This window comes from Prionailurus viverrinus, chromosome B2 (genome assembly GCF_022837055.1).
Source record: "Prionailurus viverrinus isolate Anna chromosome B2, UM_Priviv_1.0, whole genome shotgun sequence".
In the NCBI taxonomy this organism is placed as follows: Eukaryota; Metazoa; Chordata; class Mammalia; order Carnivora; family Felidae; genus Prionailurus; species Prionailurus viverrinus.
Genome location: NC_062565.1, coordinates 11,369,590 through 11,390,710, shown reverse-complemented (window position 1 = coordinate 11,390,710; position 21,121 = coordinate 11,369,590). Strand labels below are relative to the sequence as shown.

Sequence of the window (21,121 nt, the reverse complement as noted above, 5' to 3'; positions counted from 1 at the left end):
ACTATACAAGGACTAAAACAGTGGATCTCAAATTACAGTCTTCAAACCAGCAGCACTGGTGTCACCTTTGAGCAAGTTAGAAATGCAAATGTCTTTTAACAAGCTCCTGAGGTGATTCTTATGCAAATTAAAGTTTGAGAACCAGGGTACTAAAATCACCTAAAACTCAAAGACTGTGTTCCCAATTAAGGCTACGGAAAACATAGCTGGCCGGTAAGTTGAACTACAACATAAAGTTTTACCTAAAAGACCACCCTATTTCCATGATTATCTCATTATGGAATATTATCATACCTTTATACCAATTTTGTAAATATCTACCTTATAATATCAGCTCTGAAAAATCAAACAAGCAGTAAACATAAAAGCCTACCTTTGCATCTGTTTTATTTCCACTTCTTTACAGTTAATAACCAGCTATCAGATATTACAATTTTTAAAAACTGCTAGGAAAAATATAAATCTGATTATGCTCAGAACTGGAGAGACTATAAAGAGCTAAGGGACTTTGTCTATCAAACAGACTTGGAGAGATACAGAACCTGCCTGGTTCTGAAGTACCAGAGGCACCTGGGTGGTTCAGTCAGTTAAGCATCCAACTCTTGGTTTCAGCTCAGGTCATGATCTTACGGTTTGAGTTCGAGCGCCACATCATGCTGCATCAGGCTCCATGCTGTCGGTGTGGAGCCTGCCTGAGACACTCTCTCTCTCTCTCTCTCTCTCTCTCTCTCTCTCTCTCTCTGCGCCCCTCCCCTGCTCAGGCGCATGCTCTCTCTCAAAATAAATAAATAAATACACTTCAAAAAAAGTTTTTTTTTTTTTGAACTACTAGATTCTTCAGTCTCTAAGTGGAAAACTGAGAAAGGCTGAGGGAACGAGAAAAGGAGAGAAATAGTTTTCTTATGGAAGAAAAAGCACCTCTGATGCTTTTACTAAAGAAGGTGTACATTTTCAGGAGTTCTTGAGAGAAGATGTTTCAGGTCTTTATGGAAATGTGGCACGTCAGCTTCCTATATGGACCTGAAGAAAGACCGCTTTATGATACCAAAAGGAAAAAAACCCGACAGGGAAATAGAGGTACACTGGGTAAAGGTCTACTAAGGAGTGAATATGCAAGTCCTCCTTTACCGGACTAACTTCTAGACTTTCAGAGGCTTCAGTGGTAGGCAAAACTGCCACCATTATACCTGGGTATCGGAAAACCTACAGAAACCTACAGAAAACCTCTGATCCCTCACGTCTGGGCCAGTCACCCCTTATATGCACCAACAGTACCCTGTACTTCCTTTATGATGGCAATTTGTCTAACAGAATGATAATTAGTCTGTCCATCCACTCCACTAGAGCATCAACTCTGTGAGGACAGACAACAGATCTGTACGGTACACAGATCAGTTGATGCACAGTTTTAATTTATCCACGACTGCGCTGCTCAACCAACCTCTTATGCCCACATAAGATATTCCGTGAAAAGGGGTGCCTGGGTGGCTCAGTAGGTTAAGCATCCAACCTTGGCTCAGGTCATAATCTTGTGGTTTGTGAGATCAAGCCCCACATCGGTCTCTCTGCTGTCAGCACCAAGCCCACTCCAGATCCTCTGTCTCCCTCTTCCTCTACCCCTCCCCTCCGCCCCCTCTCAAAAATATATAAACATGAAAAAATAGGTATCTTATGACAAGTTGCTAAAAAGGACTTCAGTAATTCTAGAATCCAAAAATAAGTGATACGTTTTCTTGGTGTAATAGTTTCACCTTATTTTTTGGCAGAAGAACAGACACTCAGATCAATGGAACAGAATAGAGAACCCAGAAATGGACCCACAAACGTATGGCCAACTAATCTTTGACAAAGCAGGAAAGAATATCCGATGGAGGGGCACCTGGGTGGCTCAGCTGGTTAAGCGGCCGACTTCGGCCCAGGTCATGATCTCTCGGTCCGTGAGTTCGAGCCCCGCATCAGGTTCTGTGCTGACAGCTCAGAGCCTGGAGCCTGTTTCCGATTCTGTGTCTCCCTCTCTCTGACCCTCCCCCGTTCATGCTTTGTCTCTGTCTGTCTCAAAAATAAATAAACGTTAAAAAAATTTTTTATTTATTTTTTTTTTTTTATTTTTTTTTTTCAACGTCTATTCACTTTTGGGACAGAGAGAGACAGAGCATGAACGGGGGAGGGGCAGAGAGAGAGGGAGACACAGAATCGGAAACAGGCTCCAGGCTCTGAGCCATCAGCCCAGAGCCCGACGTGGGGCTCGAACTCCCGGACCATGAGATCGTGACCTGGCTGAAGTCGGACGCTTAACCGACTGCGCCACCCAGGCGCCCCCAAAAAAAATTTTTAAAAGAATATCCGATGGAATAAAGACAGTCTCTTCAGCAAGTGGTGCTGGGAAAACTGGACAACGACATGCAGAAGAATGAACCTGGACCACTTTCTTACACCATACACAAAAATAAACTCAAAATGGATGAAAGACCTAAATGTAAGACAGGAAGCCATCAAAATCCTCGAGGAGAAAGCAGGCAAAAACCTCTTTGATCTTGGCCGCAGCAACTTCTTACTCAACACGTCTCCAGAGGCAAGGGAAACAAAAGCAAAAATGAACTACTGGGACCTCATCAAAATAAAAAGCTCTGCACAGTGAAGGAAACAATCAGCAAAACTAAAAGGCAACCGACAGAATGGGAGAAGATATTTGGAAAAGACATATCAGATAAAGGGTTAGTATCCAAAATGTATAAAGAACTTCTCAAACTCAACACCCAAAAAACAAATAATCTAGTGAAGAAATGGGCAAAAGACAAGAAGAGACACTTCTCCAAAGAAGACATCCAGATGGCCAACCGACACATGAAAAAATGCTCAGTGTCACTCATCATCAAGGAAATACAAATCAAAACCATAATGAGATACCACCTTGCACCTGCCAGAATGGCAAACATTAACAACTCAGGCAACAACAGATGTTGGCAAGGATGCGGAGAAAGAGGATCTCTTTTGCATTGTTGGTGGCAATGCAAGCTGGTGCAGACACTCTGGAAAACAGTGTGGAGGTTCCTCAAAAAATTAAAAATAGAACTACCCTACGACCCAGCAATTGCACTACTAGGCATTTATCCAAGGGATACAGGTGTGCTGTTTTGAAGGGGCATATGCACCCCCATGTTTATAGCAGCACTATTGACAATAGGCAAAGTATGGAAAGAGCCCAAATGTCCATCGATGGATGAATGGATAAAGAAGATGTGGTATAAATATACAATGGAGTATTACTCGGCAATCAAAAAGAATGAAATCTTGCCATTTGCAACTATGTGGATGGAAATGGAGGGTATTATGCTAAGTGAAATCAGTCAGAGAAAGACAAATATCATATGACTTCATTCACATGAGGACTTTAAGAGACAAAACAGATGAACACAAGGGAAGGGAAACAAAAATAATATAAAAAAGGGAGGGGGACAAAACTGAAGAGACTCCTAAATATGGAAAGCAAACTGAGGGTTACTGGAGGGGTTGTGGGAGGGGGGATGGGCTAAATGGGTAAGGAATCTACTACTGAAATCATTGTTGCACTATATGCTAACTAATTTGTATGTAAATTAAAAAAATAAAATTTAAAAAAAAAACAAAAAAAGAAAATATTATTTTTGTTGCTACACTAGTAGCCCTTCCTCCAAAAAGACAACTTGTGAAGCTAGCCAAGAGTACGGGAAAACTGAACCATCCTCTGGAATGATAAATAACACAAAGCCAATGAAATGAAGAAAAGCAGAAAGGTAGCCAAAGAAAGCAAAATTAATGAAGGGCTTAGAAAAATCAACAGAACAAATGGGGCATCAAAATCTTAAAAATACTCCTTATAACCCTGAAGTGAAGTCTGCACTAGAGAATCATAAGTAATGAACTTGTATCAAGGATTAAAAGAGTGAATCTTTAAATTTGGACTAGTTAAACTGACTGAATCTTTTTCTAAGAACTCAGGGATTTTCATGTGACAAAAATTGGCAAAACATGGCAAAAATGCCACTGATATTTACAACAAATAATTTGGAGGCTAGAAGTAAATTCAACACTAAATGCATATCAAGCACATTCAATGTGTAAGATACTGTGACTATATTAGCTTTTCGAATTATTTTTAACCTGAGTTCAAGGATTAATGAAAGACGGTGGAGGTGGGGCAAGGCTCTTTTACCATCCTAATTCAGAACTCGTTTGTAATGAAAAAAACATTCTTTTCCTATGTATCTTTTCACCAATTTGTAACCTTAGAATAACCAGAGACATCCCTCCTACGTGGCCAATTTACCATTACTATACAGCCTTACCTCTCCTTATATAAAGCTCTCTATTCCTATTAGGTTTTAGTTTTCTTGACTTTGGTTCTGTTAAATTCTCTTTTCTCCATGTTATCCTCTATTAAATAGTAGTAGTATTCAGATTATAAAATCCCTGTTCTCAGGTAACTTCACTGGGTCCCTAACTATAAATACCAAATATAATCCATCTTCAGTTTCAGGGTTTTGGAGCCCCTATTGCCCCAAATACACTGCTGTTTTCATTTCTATCTGCTCTTTTGGCGGCCTTTATTTTGTTAATACCTGTCACTGGCTTCTACTTAGTTTTCTTTCAGGGTTCTGTGCACATTCTCTTTACCCACTGAACTCCTGTGTCACCAAGTTCTCCTTTCCAAACTTTTTTGAAAGTCTTATGTTGTAGTTTCCCTGTTTTCCCCCTTGCTCCCTCCAAGCCCGAATGAAGAACAAAGGCTACAGAACCCAAGACTTCACATAAGACTTAAAGAATATCTAATTATATGGGGCACCTGAGTGGCTACGTCCGTTAAGCATCTGACTTCGGCTCAAGTCATGATCTCACTGTTCGTGAGTTCGAGCCTGGCATTGGGCTCTGTGCTGACAGCTCAGAGCCTGGATGCAGCCTGCCTTGGATTCTGTGTCTCTCTCTCTCTCTCTCTCTCTCTCTCTCTCTCTCTCTCTCTGCCCCTCCCCCACTAGCTCGTGCGCACTCTCTCACTCTCTCAAAAATAAATGTTAAAAAATTTTTTTAAATAAAATAACGAATATCGAATTATAAAAACATCTGAAACACTAAATAGTAAAAATCTAGATGCCATTATAATCCTTCAGTTATTTCAAGTTTTGTAATATATCTATTCTAACATTACTAAATTTTAACACCTAACTTTAACACTCAGTTATTTCCACAAGGGAAAAAAGTAATGAAGTATTCAAAATCTAATATGGTTATACTGAATCTGGTTTCAATAATCTGAATTTAACCTTCAAATCTAAGCTATTATCTGTCCTATTTTACAACCTACAGATAGTCATTCAGCAGCCAAGGTTTCCCCATCCACAGTCCAAATCCTTACAGCCACTTAAAATCCACACTTTTTCCATTTCTCTTCTCAACTTCAAGAAATGAAGCCAAAAAACCACGAGCATAAAAATTATTCTGGCTAAAAAAAATTTTTAACTACAACTGGCCACAAATTTCAAAAGTCCTCCTTCAAAAGTCTGCCCCAATGCAGTAAGGAGAAACATGACCTGACTTGGTCTCTTATTTTAGTGTTCCACATTATAGAGGTGGTATTCATAGATAATTAACAGTAATCAAACAAGAACAAGAAAAGGAATCCCTAAAAGACCTTTCAAACTAGCCATAGGAAACCCAATAAAGACCAAAGCAGTTTAACCCACTAAAAGTTTTATACAAGATATTGTCACTTTTCTTAAATAATCTATTTGAAAACGGGATTTAAGAGTTTACTTCTTAAATCACACTATGAAAAAGATAAGCAAAATCAAGCAAACTGAAACATCTATACACAGGAAAGGCATTCTACCATCCTGTTTCTGATAGCAAACAGAGTAAATTGTATCTTGTAGCAAGACTTTAAATCAGGCCACCCAACACAGAAGAATCTTAAAAATATATTGCAACCAGGGCCATAAGCTAACTGCCTACAAATAAAACCATTTTTGAAAACACGAGGTCATTACATCTTCCTAATAATACTCTGTGCCTAAAGAAAATGGTTTTAATTATTAACATCAGACCGAAGTCTTCATTTTACTTCAAACACTGGTAAGTGAATTGATAAAATATCACATACAAGGGCCTCTCATCACCAACAAAAAACCTACTATGCACTAAGTAAGTTAATATTTGGATTTACTCTCCTATACACTTAAATGACTGGCATTTCTTGAAGGCAACATGTTTGAAAATAAGTACTCAATAAGTTTAAGTTTGGCCTCATCACCTAGTAAAAAGTCCCTAAATCCAATAAAAGCCTATTAAAGCTTAAGGTTGGGTACATAAAGGAAAAAAACCCTACTGAGAGGCAGCAAAATTCAAAGACAAACATTTATATCAAAAGGCTGTATTTAGGGGCAGCTGGGTGGCTCAGGGGATTGAGCACCCCACTCTTGATTTCGGCTCAGGTCATGATCTCGCTGTTCCTGGGATCAAGCCCGCGTTGGGCTCTGCACCGTCAGCTTAGGATTCTCTGTCTCCCTCTCTGCCCCTCCCCTGCTTATTCACTCTCTCTCAAAAATAAATATTTTTTTTAAAAAGGCTGTATTTAATCACAACAATTTCAAACGAGTCCTTACTATATATGCCACGCCCTGCTCTAAGAGCTTTACTAATCTCATTTAACCCTCACAACAATTTTCACTTTACAGACACATAAATTAAGCAGAGAATTTAAATAACTTGTCCAAATCCTGGCAGAACAGAATTCAAAGCCAGATACTCTGATTCCATTATTTTTTCCCTATCAACTATTTCCAGTTGTTTCCACTGATAGTATTTAACATCTAAGACAAAGCAGTAAAGATAAAATTAAAGTCAAAACTACTTAGTACATTCTGCAATAAGTATTTGATGTCTAAATATCCTTCCATTTCAAAACTGAGAATACTCTTTAGCCATCAGATCCCAAGTAGGACATACTTGGAAGTGGGGCATACTTGGGAGACAGTATCATATAGAAACTACCAAACAAAAAAACCTAAACTATCATATAAACCAGGGTTAGGCAAAACATGGTCTGTGGGCCAAATTCAGCTCTCAGCCTGTTTTTAATTTTTTTTTTCAACGTTTATTTATTTTGGGGACAGAGAGAGACAGAGCATGAACGTGCGAGGGGCAGAGAGAGAGGGAGACACAGAATCAGAAACAGGCTCCAGGCTCCGAGCCATCAGCCCAGAGCCTGACGCGGGGCTCGAACTCACGGACCGCGAGATCGTGACCTGGCTGAAGTCGGACGCTTAACCGACTGCGCCACCCAGGCGCCCCTCTCAGCCTGTTTTTATACAAGCCCCAGGCTAAGAATGGTTTTTACATTTTTTAAAGGGCTGCATAAACAAAACAAACAACTTGCGGTAATAAAGCCTAAAATACTTACTATTTGGCCCTTTACAAAAAAAAGTTTGCAGACTCCTGATTTAAGCTACTAAATAAAGGGATTCCCTCCTTTTTCTAAAATAGCTAAATGCAAAAACTAACTTGTTGGAAGACAAGCTATATCCAGGTAGATAAAATGAGTGGATTCCCACAGCTCCAGACCAGAAGACAAAACCTCTTAAGCACACCCCCCTCAAAAAAGGGCAAAAATAAATAAGCGCCCTCTCGCCAGGAGGTGGCAGTAGATTCTTCCAGAGGCAAGGTTCTGGTTTGCCCATGGGCTCAGGTTTTTTGTGGCTACTACTAAGAAAAGCTTGATCTCTCCAGAGCTGACTTCCTGGGCCTGACAATCTGCACAAGAAGTGGGAAAGGAGACTGAAGCGGGGACAAAAACTAACCACATCTTCTTTCAGTGATCTGTTCACTCCCAACTAGAAAAATGACACCATTTCCTAAATGCATCTGGGCTGAGTTAAGGAGGACAGAAGGCAAGTGAAAATGATCGACTTATATTATTCAGGGTTGTTCTTCATTTTTGCTTCTATAATTCTTTAAGTAACTGCCCTTCAGTTAGTTGAGTCAGAAAACGGATTTCTGTCTCCAAACTTCAAGCAAGATGGCATTTTAAAGATCAGAAGTTAAAAGGAAAAAAATGTAATCTTTAGATGTATCTTAGCAGAGCTAACTGAGAAGTCAAAACAGGAAATTACAAGTCAGATGAACACACGCAAAAGTTGCAGGTACTGCCTGACCGCACAAGCTAATTGGCCTGCCAGGCGATGGCAAACATCCACGACAGTGCCAGACCTCCCGTTCTTATTCCAACCCTCTACTACACAACCCAAAACTTCATTTTTGCCCAGAAACCCGTGGACATTTAATCAAATAACATTAGTATAAAACATGCCATGTCATGAAGCTCCTTGCTATTCATGATGACTCAGCAGCTGCTGCAAAACATAGAGGTGACAGACAATGTAAGACAGCAGACAGCTAGCAGGCAGTCTACAAGTCCACAAAAGTTCCAGTAAGGACTAAGGACAGTTTTTATTTTTAGATTGTTAAAAATTGAGCATTTGTATACTCCTGCATACTTTTCTTTGGTGTTTTCCGCCAATATTAAGTAACACCTGCCGTGTTGATCAAGAAACCCCCAAACATCTTTAATCCCAATTCAAAAGCTAAAATGTATTTTCTTTTTCAACTAAATGGCTAGGGCAAGGGGTGCCTGTGTGGCTCAGTCGGTTAAGCGCCCGACTTCAACTCTGGTCATGATCTCCCAGTTTGCGAGTTCAAGCCCCACATAGGGCTCTGTGCTGACAGCTCAGGGCCTGAAGCCTGCTTCTGTGTCTCCTCCTCTCTCTGCCCCTCCCCCATTGACACTCCAGTGTGCGCTTGCGCGCGCGCTCGCTCGCTCGCTCTCTCTCTCTCTCTCTCTCTCTCTCTCAAAAATAAATAAACACTAAAAAAATGTTTTCAAATGGCTAGGGCAAGAAGCTGGAAGTATTTTAGATAAGGGGAAAAGATAAATTATCAAGGTCTTAAAACTACACAGCCTAAAATCACATCCGATCTAAGGCAATCTGGATCATAAGTATTATGTTGTTAAGGCATCATGTCCCCCAAATTAGTTTATCTTAAGTACATTTAAAAATAAGCTGTGACTGTAACATTTGCCACCTGGAATATATTAACTCCTTTTTAAACTCTGTCCAGATCATCCAATACATGTACTTAAAACATCTCATTTTTTATATAGTAACTTTCTTGTAAGAAGACCTGAGAACTCAAAGACATTTATTCTTCAAGAGAAACAGAAAGCATGTGTGTCTAACTTCCATTCTACAAAAGGATTAGGTTAAATGGCCAGGCGTGTGACCTGAATTCTAATCTTAAATTTGCCTGCAATACCCCACCCCTGTTCCTCACAAAGAAATTTAAAAACCGGCCCTTTCTGTATACATCTGGGGGAAACCTACTGGGAGGTAAAAGTAATGTCACGACTTCTAGCCATTAGCTACTTAAAATTACAAACTACAATATTCAATACCACCATCATCCAAAATAAAGCAATCTAGGAATTCTACCTTTAATAGGATGCAACAAGTTACCAGACCCTTTCCCCATACTTTTGTTTAACAGCCTTAAGACACACACCTGCACCTTAGCCTCACTGTCAAATTTTATACATGACTTTTATTAAAATAATTTTTTAACATTTTCCTATTCAATTCCCATGATAAACAAATAAGTTTTTTAAAATAATATTTTCTCAAAATCAAATGTATCGTTTACAATTAGGATAAACTCCTTTTCATACTTCAAACACCCATGAGTGCACAAGGTGGTTAATGAGAAGACCACCAACATTCCTGGGTGTCAAAAGTACCTTAAACTTCTAGAATACGCCCCGTAATATTAAAATATTTCGTGCATGAGATCAGAACTGGAGTCCCGGTCAACTGTGCGTAACAGCCAGTTCTAGCCTCCAAAATAAAATGAGGGGGGGGGGGGGGGGGAAGGGAGTGGATAGAAGAGGAGAGGGAAGAGTCTCGCAGCGGAGAAAAGACGTAAGGGTGAAGAGGGACTTTCAAAATGCCCCAGGACCTAGGTAACTATTATCCGGTTATGGGAGAGGGGGGGAAAAATCTAAGTGGATGCTCTCAGATCGAAGGACACCGGCAGGGGAGACGCGGAATTAATTAACAGCATGAAACAAAGTTATTCCACTTTCTGTGTAACAGCGCCCCGTCCCCACCCCCGGGTGCCTCGGAAGCGGACTGCCTGGGACAGCCCCCTCCCCACACAAACTGAAACGCGGGAGACTAGAAAACAGCAAGCGTATGGGCCTCCAGCCACATCTCTTCCTTTCTCCCTGGAGAGGACGTGAGTAATACCCTCAAACCCCCCAATCCCCGCCAAAACCGAAAGAAATGCGCGCAACGTGGGCCTAGAATTTCTGTTCCCGCCCTGCGCCTGTCTGGGGAAGCCCCTGGCCCAGAAGATCGGGGAGAGGCGGCCCGAACCACACGTGTGTGCCGCAAAGATGGGCCTGTCTCAGCCCACTTCCCGTCGCCACTCCGGCGGCCTGAGATCCCGCCGCCCGGCTCGGGCCTTTCCTCGGGCCCTAGCGTCCGCTCCACGTGGGGCACCAGGGCCCCACGCCGCCTGTTCCCTCCCGCTGAGTTCCGAACCCGCTGAGATACCACCGCGTCGGGGTTCCATACCTGGTGCTGTTGTCGCCCCTGCTGGTAAGGCTTAATTGGCCCCTGGTGGCAACGCCGCGTCCGGATCTTGCCGCCACCGCCCCCTCCTATTCCTCCGGCTCCCGAGGCCATGGCGGAGCCTCCGCCGCTTCCCGCGTCGGGGCGGGTAAGGGGGCGGGAGAGGCAGAGGTGGAGGCCTTAGAGCCCCCCCCCGCCCGGCCCCAGCCCAAAAGTCCGCCTTCGCTGCCCACACAGTAGGGCACTGGCACACCAGGAGCCGCGAGGTTTCGAGCAGGAGCGGAGAGAAAATGCGCGCTGGCAGCAGGGAAGGCGGTGGCGGCGACTGAGGCCGAGGAGCTGGCTCCGGTCCGGCAGCCTCCTGCGGACCCCCGCCTCTGTGTATGTCACGGTCTCTATGGAGATCCCCCGCAGAGGACAACGCGATCAGCTCCAGGCGCTGTTTAGGCCTAACTCGACCGCCGGCTGATGGGGATTCTTTCGTCGCCCTAGCCGTAGCTGCCGCAGTTGAAGCCGCCGGCGCCGCCCGCCTACCCCTCCCCTTTGCGCACAGCGCCCGCCCCGCCGCCGTCGTCGTCGTCCCTGCAGTCGCCGCTGCTATTGCGCCTATTGCCGCTGCTAAGGCCGCCGCCGCGGTCGCGAGCCAGAACGCCGTCACTCGTCAGCGCCCGACGCGTTTGCATCATTACACTGCGACCGAGTGATAGGCGAAGAGGAAGGGAGGGCCGGCCGAGCCCGCGCTCTCGGCCGCGCGGCACGCTGGGAAGCGTAGTTCAGCGGAAGAACGAAAGGAGGACGCGGAAGGAGATCCTCGGATCGCCGCAGAGGCACAAAGCCGCGGGCTCCGTCCTTTTTATTGCTTTTAGCTGTAAACTTAGACTTGGACAGAGGCATTTAGCATAAAAACAATAACCTCTTTTCATTCAACTTCCCTTTTGGTTGGTAAAGCGGGCAGAAAGTCAACAGATAGTAAAATCGAAGACAGGAGCTAATATAAAAAAAAATTTTTTTTAATGGTTGAAAAAGCAATGTTGGTGATCTTTAAGCCTAAAGCAGAATTTAAAAATGCATGCGGTTTCATTAATGGCCCATTAACATGTAAGGGCTTTGCTGTCAAACACAAGGACTAGAATTCTGGCCCCACCGCTCTCTAGCTTGACCTTGCAGAAGTCAAAACTTTCTGAGCCTTGGCTTCGTCTTCCGTAAAATGGGAACCATAGTGATCGTTCATGCAGATAGTACCTGTCCTGGTAGGCAAGAACTGCAATAAATGGTTACAATTATTACCCACAGGCAGGCAGCTCACATTAGACGTAAGTGGTAGGTTACCGGTAATAAAAGTATACATATATTGCTCCAAATAGAAGGCATTATATTTAGGAAAGTGAGTAAGTGAGCTAGGATCAAAAACTGATCCCACAAAGAATAGAGATTGTAGGAATTGATGGTCAGAAGGGCTTGCTGGGGCGTGCCTGGGTGGCTTAGTCTGTTGGGCCTCACACTTTGGCTGAGGTCATGATCTCCCAGTTCTTGAGTTCCAGCCCCCATCCCCACATCAGGCTCTGTACTGACAGCTCAGAGCCTGGAGCCTGCTTCAGATTCTGTGTCTCCTCTGCCCCTCCGCGGCTTGTGCTCTCTCTCTCAAAATAAACATTTTAGGGGCGCCTGGGTGTCTCAGCCGGTTGAGCATCCGACTTTGGCTCAGGTCATGATCTCATAGTTCGTGAGTTCGAGCCCCGCGTGGGGCTCTGTGCTGACAGCTCAGAGCCTGGAGCCTGCTTCCGATTCTGTGTCTCCCTCTCTCTCTCTGCCCCTCCCTTGCTCATGCTCGGTCTCTCTCTCTCTGTCTCAAAAATAAATAAAACATTAAAAATAAATAAATAAATAAACAAACAAACAAACAAACATTTTAAAAATTGAAAGAAAAGAAAAGGCTTCTTAGTCATGTGGTCCAGCCCCCACATTCAACCCACCAGACAGGGGTTCAGAGAATTCAGGTGGCCTGCTCAAGGACACTCAGCCCCAGGGAACCCAAAGCCACAACTATAACCCAACTTTCTGAGTTGAGACAAGTAAACAAATAAGGGAAAAAGTCTGCTGTAAAAAAAAACAGGTTTAGTGCTCCATTTGAGACAATTGATCTTAAAGGTTGTAAGTTTCAGAGTCAAACAGACTTAATTTCAAATCTATCACTTACTAGCTGTGTAGCCTTGGGGAAGTTACTGATCCTCTTTCTAAGCTTCAGTTTCCTCATCTGCAAATAGAATGAATATTTACCTCAACAGGTTGGTGGTTCTAATGAAAGGATTAATATATATAGCTCATAATAACTACTTAGAAAGCATGTAATATCCAGATATTAAATACAAATTAACTCTAAGATGTTCATACCATCTCCACCACCAAACTGCACAATTCAAATCACTCTTATAAATCATGTAAGTCAGATTGTGAAACCAAACTTACAGTACCTTGGATTTTGTAGTACCTTTCAGCACCTAAGGAAACAGGCTGTATCAGGCATAGGTTTATAGAGCAAATGGCTTTCAGTGGCACCTCTGACCATAATCACCAAGACTATAAAAAGTTGCCAAATATGACAAACAAAATGAATCTACTTCCTCTTCTGTTTCCTGGTTGTCCTACCTCCGTGCCAGGCTCTACCACTAACTCCCCACTAGACTCGTCAGGTAGACGTGCTCCTTCCCCTGAAGCACCTCATCCTTCTTAAATACAATGGTCTCTCTTTCACAGTTATTAACTAGGTATTTGACAAGCAGAGTCAAGTAGTTCCTAATAAGCTCAGCCAGGGAAGGTCTGTACCTGAATATTTCACTGGGCTGTGTATATAGAAGACTGAACTGTAGTTATGTCTCATTTTCCCTTTTCACTCTACCAGACTCAGAATTCCAGCACAGGAGAGTGAACGGGCTGGGGCTCAAAAATCATCCCTTTCTTAGAGGCCCGTTATTTGATGTCTGCATGGGACAGACTTCATATTCAAGCTTTGAAAAGGATATGCAAAAGAGCTGGGCCAACCTAAGATGAAACTTCAGAATTGAAAATTGGGAAGATTTAAGGAAGTACGGAAAAATTCACATCCCCCTTTAGCCTTATCTCCACTACTTACCCCATTTTACAGTTATTTCTTTGAAGTAAAACAGTGTTTAAGGGAAAAATAATACATTATTCCCACATTCATGTTACTGAGTTATTGGAAACGTTACCAGACTTGACAGCAAAGAAAAAATAAAAGGCAAGAGAAATTTGCATTCAAAACTTCCTACAGCCTAATTTTACCCTGAAATAGTATCGGCCTCACTGTAGGTTGAAGTAACTTCTTGTGCATAGGTTTGGGATTTGAAAATAACATTGTGCTGAAATTCAGTTTGGAGCGACAATCCCCAAACCTAGAGTTCCTCAAGCATTTTTGGTACAGGACTTACTCTTCAGTTAGGAATTACTAGTAAGAGAATGGATTATAATAAAGTTATTCTGATTATAAAATTTAAAGAATCTGCCTGCATTTAAACATACGAATAATTCTTGAACGTTTCTCTAACAGAGACTATATATAAATTGGAAAAAAGTATCAAAAAATAAATTGGAAAAAAGTATCAAATGACATGGACTGGTAATAGGGATTCCTGAAATCATTCCAGCCATATTAGGAGTTAATAGGCTTTTGAGGAAGGAAATAATTGTTATTTAGCACTTACAATTAATCAATCTCTATAGATGATGAATTGAATCCCTATAAACCCAATAAGTTTCTGTAGTTCACAGAATTGGAAAGTATCACTTAATAAATTGTGTGTTATGAACTAGCTATCTTCTGTATTCATCCTTTTCCTTCTTATTAACTTCTATTCCCGTCAGTCTTTAGACCTCGACAAAATTGCAGTGGCTCTGAGAAATGATCTTAAGTTTTGAGTTGTTTCATTGAGGGCATTTTAAGAGAAACTCACTCCTCCCCACCCGGGTTTTAAACTCCATGAAGGATTTTTTTTTTCTCATTTCCAGATCCTGAACACATGGACCAGTGTTAACACATAGCACTCACTCTGTACGTAATACAGCTAATCATACCAATGTCAACTGTTCCTATTTTATTGTAATAAATAATACACTGATTAATACAGCTAAACTGCTTTCTATAATCTTGCCTAGCTTGCATGTATTTGTTTTCTATAGTGCATAACAAATTAATTACTTCTCAAATTCATTTATTTATTCCTGATAAAGCATTCAAGAGTATCATGAACAAATCCCTATGATGATGTTATGGAGAGATTCTCATGTAATCCTAACAATCCTTAGAGGAACTATTATCCTCATGTTACAAATAAGGAAACTGGGCATTGAGGGGATAAAAAATAATTTTAAAAATTATTTCAGCATAACAGAGTCAGTATTTGAATGATTTCTCCTCCTCCTAACTCCAAAGCCCATGCTCTTACCCTCACTCTGTCATTTTTGTAGCCAATTTAGAAACTTATCTTACCACTTAAAATATGTTTTCTTTGAAAAAATGATTTTCTACCTTAATGGAAAATGGCATACTTTAGAAACCTCTCTGATGGCCTCCACACTGACTTAAATGTTTAGACACTGGTTCTGCCTTACTGCATAGTGAGAATGGATATTTGCCAACTTTATGCTATGATAGCATTGGAAAGACTAGACTCCTATATGTGGCTTAGGATCACCTGAAAATGCAAGGACCTCCATTGTGGCATGGGGACGTGTGGTTATGCAGTAGGATGGCAATGAAGAGTACATCAGCAGGGCCACCTGAGTGAAAGGGATATCATAAATCAGGCTCCAGAGAGGAGCCACGTTAGCAAGACCAATAGAATTCAACGTATATCATGGAAACAAAAGAATAGTGTGAAGGATAAGGAGAAAAAAACTAATGGCAATTCGTATCTAAGATCAAGTGGCAGAACCTCACAGAAGACAACAGAAGGACAAGAATTTCTTCCCAATAACCAAGTTTTCAACAAAGATTAGCCCAAGTTCACTTTTCTTAAACCTGGACCCAGTTTTTTCAGCCAGAATGGTTGGTTATATTGGGAGAGATCTCAATTTATGAAAAGCCTGTTACTGCTAGCACCCCCGGCCCCCAAGAAACTTCTTTATCCCCCCCATACAATATAGTAACTGCCAATTATGAATTACCACATGAAGAGGCTGCTGACGCTTCCACTAATTTCACATGAAATGCAATAGTCTAAGCCCAACCTAGATTGAAAAACAGCCTTTATATATTCTTCAAAAGGTAGTCAATTCTGTCCAAAGGAGTATTCAGAGATGACAAGTATAAGAATTTAGAAAGTACAGGGGCACCTGGGCGGCTCAGTCGGTTAAGCTCTGACCCTGGCTCAGATCATGATCTCACGGTTCTTGGGTTTGAGCCCCACGTTGGGCTCTGTGCTGACAGCTCAGAGCCTGGAATCCGCTAAGGATTCTGTGTCTCCCTCTCTCTCTGCCCCTCCCCCCCACATGCTCTGTCTGTCTCTGTCTCAAAACTAAATAAACTTTTAAAAAATAAGTTAGAAATTACGCATTTATTTTATCTTAACATAAAATGAAGTACTGCTGTGATGTCTATTGAAATTATTATTTTATTGAGAGCAGTTTTAGATAGATCTCTATGATCTTCTACACACATTTTCATGTGATAATTACCAAGAATTACATAGAAAAATAAGGTGAAACTAGTTTGTTTTTGATTCATTTTACACTTCAGTCTCAACTAGAGAAATCCAAAATGGGGTTGAGATTCTAGGAAGTTATTGGGGTTTTTTAGGTATTTAGGTATTTTTAGGTATTTTAAGGAAGAGGGGCCATAGCATTGAGAAGATATTTAAAGATGTACAACATCATGCTCTCATTAACTTACTGTGTCCTCGGTCTTTGGGGAATAAAGTAATACTTAAAACTAAATGAATTAACTAATATAATCACGTTTTGATTAACTACCTATATCACTTAATTCTAACGTGTCATGTAAGATTTTTCCTCTTCCTATATATGTCAATGTATACTAGCCTTTGACATAGATGTGTTTACATACATTCCATTATAGTTTAAGGCATATTTTAAACTTACCAATTATAAATATAAATTCAGTTTTATTGGATGCAATAAAAGCCAAATTCAGGAAGACCCATTCCATCCTAACAGTTAAGACAGTTAATGACTCAACTAGGATTACACATTTCTGTCTAATTTTCAAATACAAACTAGAATGAACATGAACAATGGAGATCAACTCTAAAACAAGAAGTGGATAGTTATAAACAATTTATAAACATAATCTAAATATTAAAAAAATATTTATTGAGAGCCTACTATGGTGATTTCTAATATATGTCACTGTACAAAACAGTAAAACCACCTCTGTTCACATGGTGTATCAGACTTCACTACTTTACTGAGTTGTCTTACAGCTTACTGCATTATGGTGTATTAACCACTAGAACTTAGCCCTAATAATTCACCCCCCAAGATTCTACACTCTAAATTCTAAACACATGCTAGTAAATTCATCCTCTATAAGAAATCAATGGGATTTGTTTCATTTTTTAAAATATAATTAATCAGTTACATCAAAAAAACTGAACTCATCACTAAGGTTGCAAGCTATGTAAAACTCTAATATTTGCAAAACTCAATGTGCTTGCACTAAGTACCAAGGCTTTTCATTTTTAAAAAGCATTGGCAGAGAATGCTTGAGTTTATCAGACCCTAACTCATTAAGATGTTTCTTTTCAAGAGCATTCTATGAATTAACATGTTGACAACCCAAATGTTCACATCACCATCATAGGAAGGGCACAACCTACCAGTTAAAATGTGTCTTTTGGCCTCTTGCTACTCAAGGACAAGCAGCACCACCAGTCCCTGGAGCTTGTAAAGGGTCTCTGCCATCCCAGGCCTACTCAATCAGAATCTGCATTTTAACAAGATAACCAGGTGACTCGTATGCCCGTGACATTTGAAAAGCACCGCTTAAAAAAATTAACCATGCCACCAGAACGTATAAAGCACATCTGGTATGTTAAGAGTCTGAAACTAAACATTAGTTATGAAATATACTTGCGCATAGATATTTAAAGGACACTTTGGGACTCCTGGGTGCCTCTGTCAGTTAAGCATCTGACTCTTGGTTTCTGGTTAGGTCACGATCTCGGTTCACGGGTTCGAGCCTCACGTCGGGCTCCGCACTGAGGACATAGACCCTGTTTAGGGTTCTCTCTCTCTGCCCCTCCCCATTCACACTCTGTCTCTCTCTCAAAATAAATAAAGAAACTTTAAAAAATAAAGAAACAACACTTTGCTAATTCCCGAATATCCTTATCTGTACAAATTTTCTTTTCAGAGTGAACTCATGACAGACAAAAAACATGGATGTAGAATAAACCATCTCATAATACCAGGGCCTGTGAGCAGAGAAAAGAAATATCAGATTACTTCCTTAGAATTGCTATCACTTTTTGCTTTCCAAAACACTCACAAAATCATTGTTGAGATAGAAAAGCAAGCAGGAATGGACTCTAAGAGCACATATTGTCTTTTGCTCTCAGTACCAGGTTAGCATCCAAATCCAAAGTGCATGCAAAGAGGTCAGACAACTTGGAGTAAAATCTATAGATTTCACCTTTCCTAAACTATAACAACAGAAATAACAGCTCTCTACTTGACAAATCACAGAAACAATTAAGTTGATTACCTACTTCTAATAGCTCGATCTCTTAAACAGGTGCTATGAAGTCAACATAGTATTCAGATGCAGTATTTTCTCCAAAATTTACAAATGGAAAAAAAAAATGGATCCTTCAGTCTAAAGATTCTCTGAAGTTGGTCATCAAAAGTATTCTTTCCACAACACACAGAGGTCTTTACTCCTACAATAAGGAAGGCCTAAAAGTTGTGAACTACAAGAAAAAAATCATTTTTATTTTATTTTTTAAGTCATTTTTCAAAGGCTCACCTACACCTTCCTTCCTCAAGGCCAAATATAAATACATTTGCTCATATGAATATTTATGGATCAAGGCATGGAAGTAATCAGTTATCCAAAGTTTCTGTAAACAGCAGGCTTAGGAATTCCCATTTTTCACTAAAATCTACAACAACCAACAACTAGTTGACGAACCAGCAGCTTGTAGAACATGTGGATGTTTTCCTCTTATGTGCATTTGATTTTACTCCAAAGAGAGCAGAAATGAAATTAGGCATTTTTTTCCTTTTCCTTTTTCTTTTCATCAGGCTCTTTTTCCAAAGGAAGGTAGACTACTTACCTGAAATGAAATTCTGGATTTAATGCATCCTTATTCTCCATTATCCCAGGTTGATTTAACAGACGTAATGATTAGTTAACAAGATGACTTTAACCCGGCACTTAGAACCCGTGGCCGATGCCCTCCGTATATCTCACCTTGTTTGGATCCATCATATAGACAATAGACTATCGTGGGCTACCAAAAATACGGTTCTTCGAAACCAAAAAGAACTTTTCAAATATTCTCCAAAGCAAATAGGACTGAAGTTACACTACTCTACATTCAATATTAAATAGGCAGTATTGCCAAACAAACTAAGGCAACCCTGCAGACACTGAGCAAAGCCTACTCAAACACACCACCCCCAGTGAGGGAAAACCACCTCTCACATGAGGGTTTAGGCTCTAGCATATACACCATGTATAGAATTAAAACATCAAAGCAGACCATCGGGCTCCCCAGAGGCGCGAACCAAGCAACAAACAGCTTCTACCAGCCACAATTAAATCCAAGCCGTAACTTAGATGCTTTAAATTAGTAACAGTTAAACCAACTCTTTTTCACTTGCTTGGTCATAAAATCTTGCCCCCGCTGTGAGTCAGCAATGACTCATAAGCACTTCCTACAAGAAACACCTGCTTTTAGGCCCATCCCTTGCAGCTGAAGTGCTGAGATCAATGATTTTAGCCTTATGCTTGCTAATATCGGAGTGTAATCCCTCGTCTGTCTCATGCTAGAGGGTCCCGTGCAGAATTTCAGCGACTGCAATCAGGGAGTGCTCTCCCGCTGAGTGGTAAGGAGAAAAATCTATAATAAAAGCACTAGGACTTGACAATTGGGAAGGAAAAGCCATTTTTCTTGTTTTCACCGGGAATATGCCTCTCCCTTAACTCCTTCCACATCCTCTGGGCCCTCCCTTTGCAGCCAGGCTTCCTCAGGTACCAGCATCCGTCTTCCTTAAGGTTCAGTTTGGGTTTACAAGCAAAAGGGAGCTGCCTGTTCCCCTTCGTCTGTGCCATCACTAACTTTAGAACCGGATCCTTTGAAAAACATTAAAAACTGAGATGGCAAAAAGAAAGGCAACAGTTCTTAGAAGCTCTCTGTCTTAATTGCAAGCTAAGGAAAAGAGGGATCCAGTGGCTGGTTCATATGTCAGATCTAAACAAGACAGGTCAGATCATTTGCTTAGATTTTTCAGCAGTGGTCACCGAAAACTTCCTATCCGTGTGAGCGGTACAGAAAAAGGGGACACGTTTACAGAACGCTGTAGGAGAGGAAAGGGAGGGCTGAGATGAGAAAGGGAAGGGCACATGTTAAATTCCCACCAACAGTCACAAGTAGCCATTTTGGAAACTTCTGCCAGGTCCACAGCTGATCTGAACTCACCTTTGGTGCATTCTCTCTCCATTGGTCAGTCCTCTGAGTCCAGACTGGCTCCTTGTTGACCCACCTTCAAAAGCTATAAAATAAATGGGGGAAAGATGACCGATACCTCCCAGGAATGGTGCAACAGCAGCACAGAGTATCACTTACTAACGCCCTAAATAATGAAGGACTGATGAATAATACATTCGAAAGAAAAGACCCTCCTTATTGCCACCTCACGGTTCCCTGACATTTTACATCCAGAGGACCAGGCACAAATTGGATATGTGTTTATTACTTGGATGAATGCATATTCATAGAAGGTTTTGCCATTTGTAGTTCCCTCAACAACTTTTATGTTATGGAATTTTTTTTTTCCTGTGTGTTTCAAAAATACTTTAAGTTTGTTAAAATAACCCTTTTGGGTTAAAACACCTTCAATCTCCCTCTTTTCCTTTTCAATACAATTTATCGCAGACCATCTACTAGTTGTAGTGTCAGAGATAAACAGAAGAAAATCACTTTTCCACAATCAGATGAAAACGGTGCTTCCCCTGAGGGATTCTACCCAAATAGGAAGTGTGAACTAAAGGGACGAAGAAAGATCTGTACTTAAAACTTTGGGATACTATTCAACAAATATTTATTTTATCCTGGGCCATATATTCTGCAGATAGAAACATGATGATGACATATGTCCTACCCTTTAGGGACAAGTAGAAATGGCTGTACTATTACTTTATTTTTAAGCATTTTGAATATATACTTATGCAGAAATTTTCCTTTGGGAAATATGTATGACATAAATAG

General features: G+C 40.9%; 1 protein-coding gene across 5 annotated transcripts in view; it reads right to left on the bottom strand.

The window, feature by feature from the left end:
* NUP153 (nucleoporin 153) overlaps positions 1-20,405 on the bottom strand; it is an 88,334-nt gene extending 67,929 nt beyond the window's left edge. For 2 of the 5 annotated variants that reach the window (XM_047860263.1, XM_047860267.1), the window contains exon 1: positions 10,659-10,791. In XM_047860263.1, the coding sequence (XP_047716219.1) occupies positions 10,659-10,769 (111 nt within the window). In that variant the 5' untranslated portion in view covers positions 10,770-10,791. Of the gene's footprint in view, positions 1-10,658; positions 10,792-12,852; positions 12,910-15,364; positions 15,410-20,332 lie in introns of those variants that run through there. The other 3 variants (XM_047860264.1, XM_047860265.1, XM_047860266.1) reach the window with 3 other exon arrangements.
* Between the last annotated feature and the right edge of the window lie 716 nt (positions 20,406-21,121).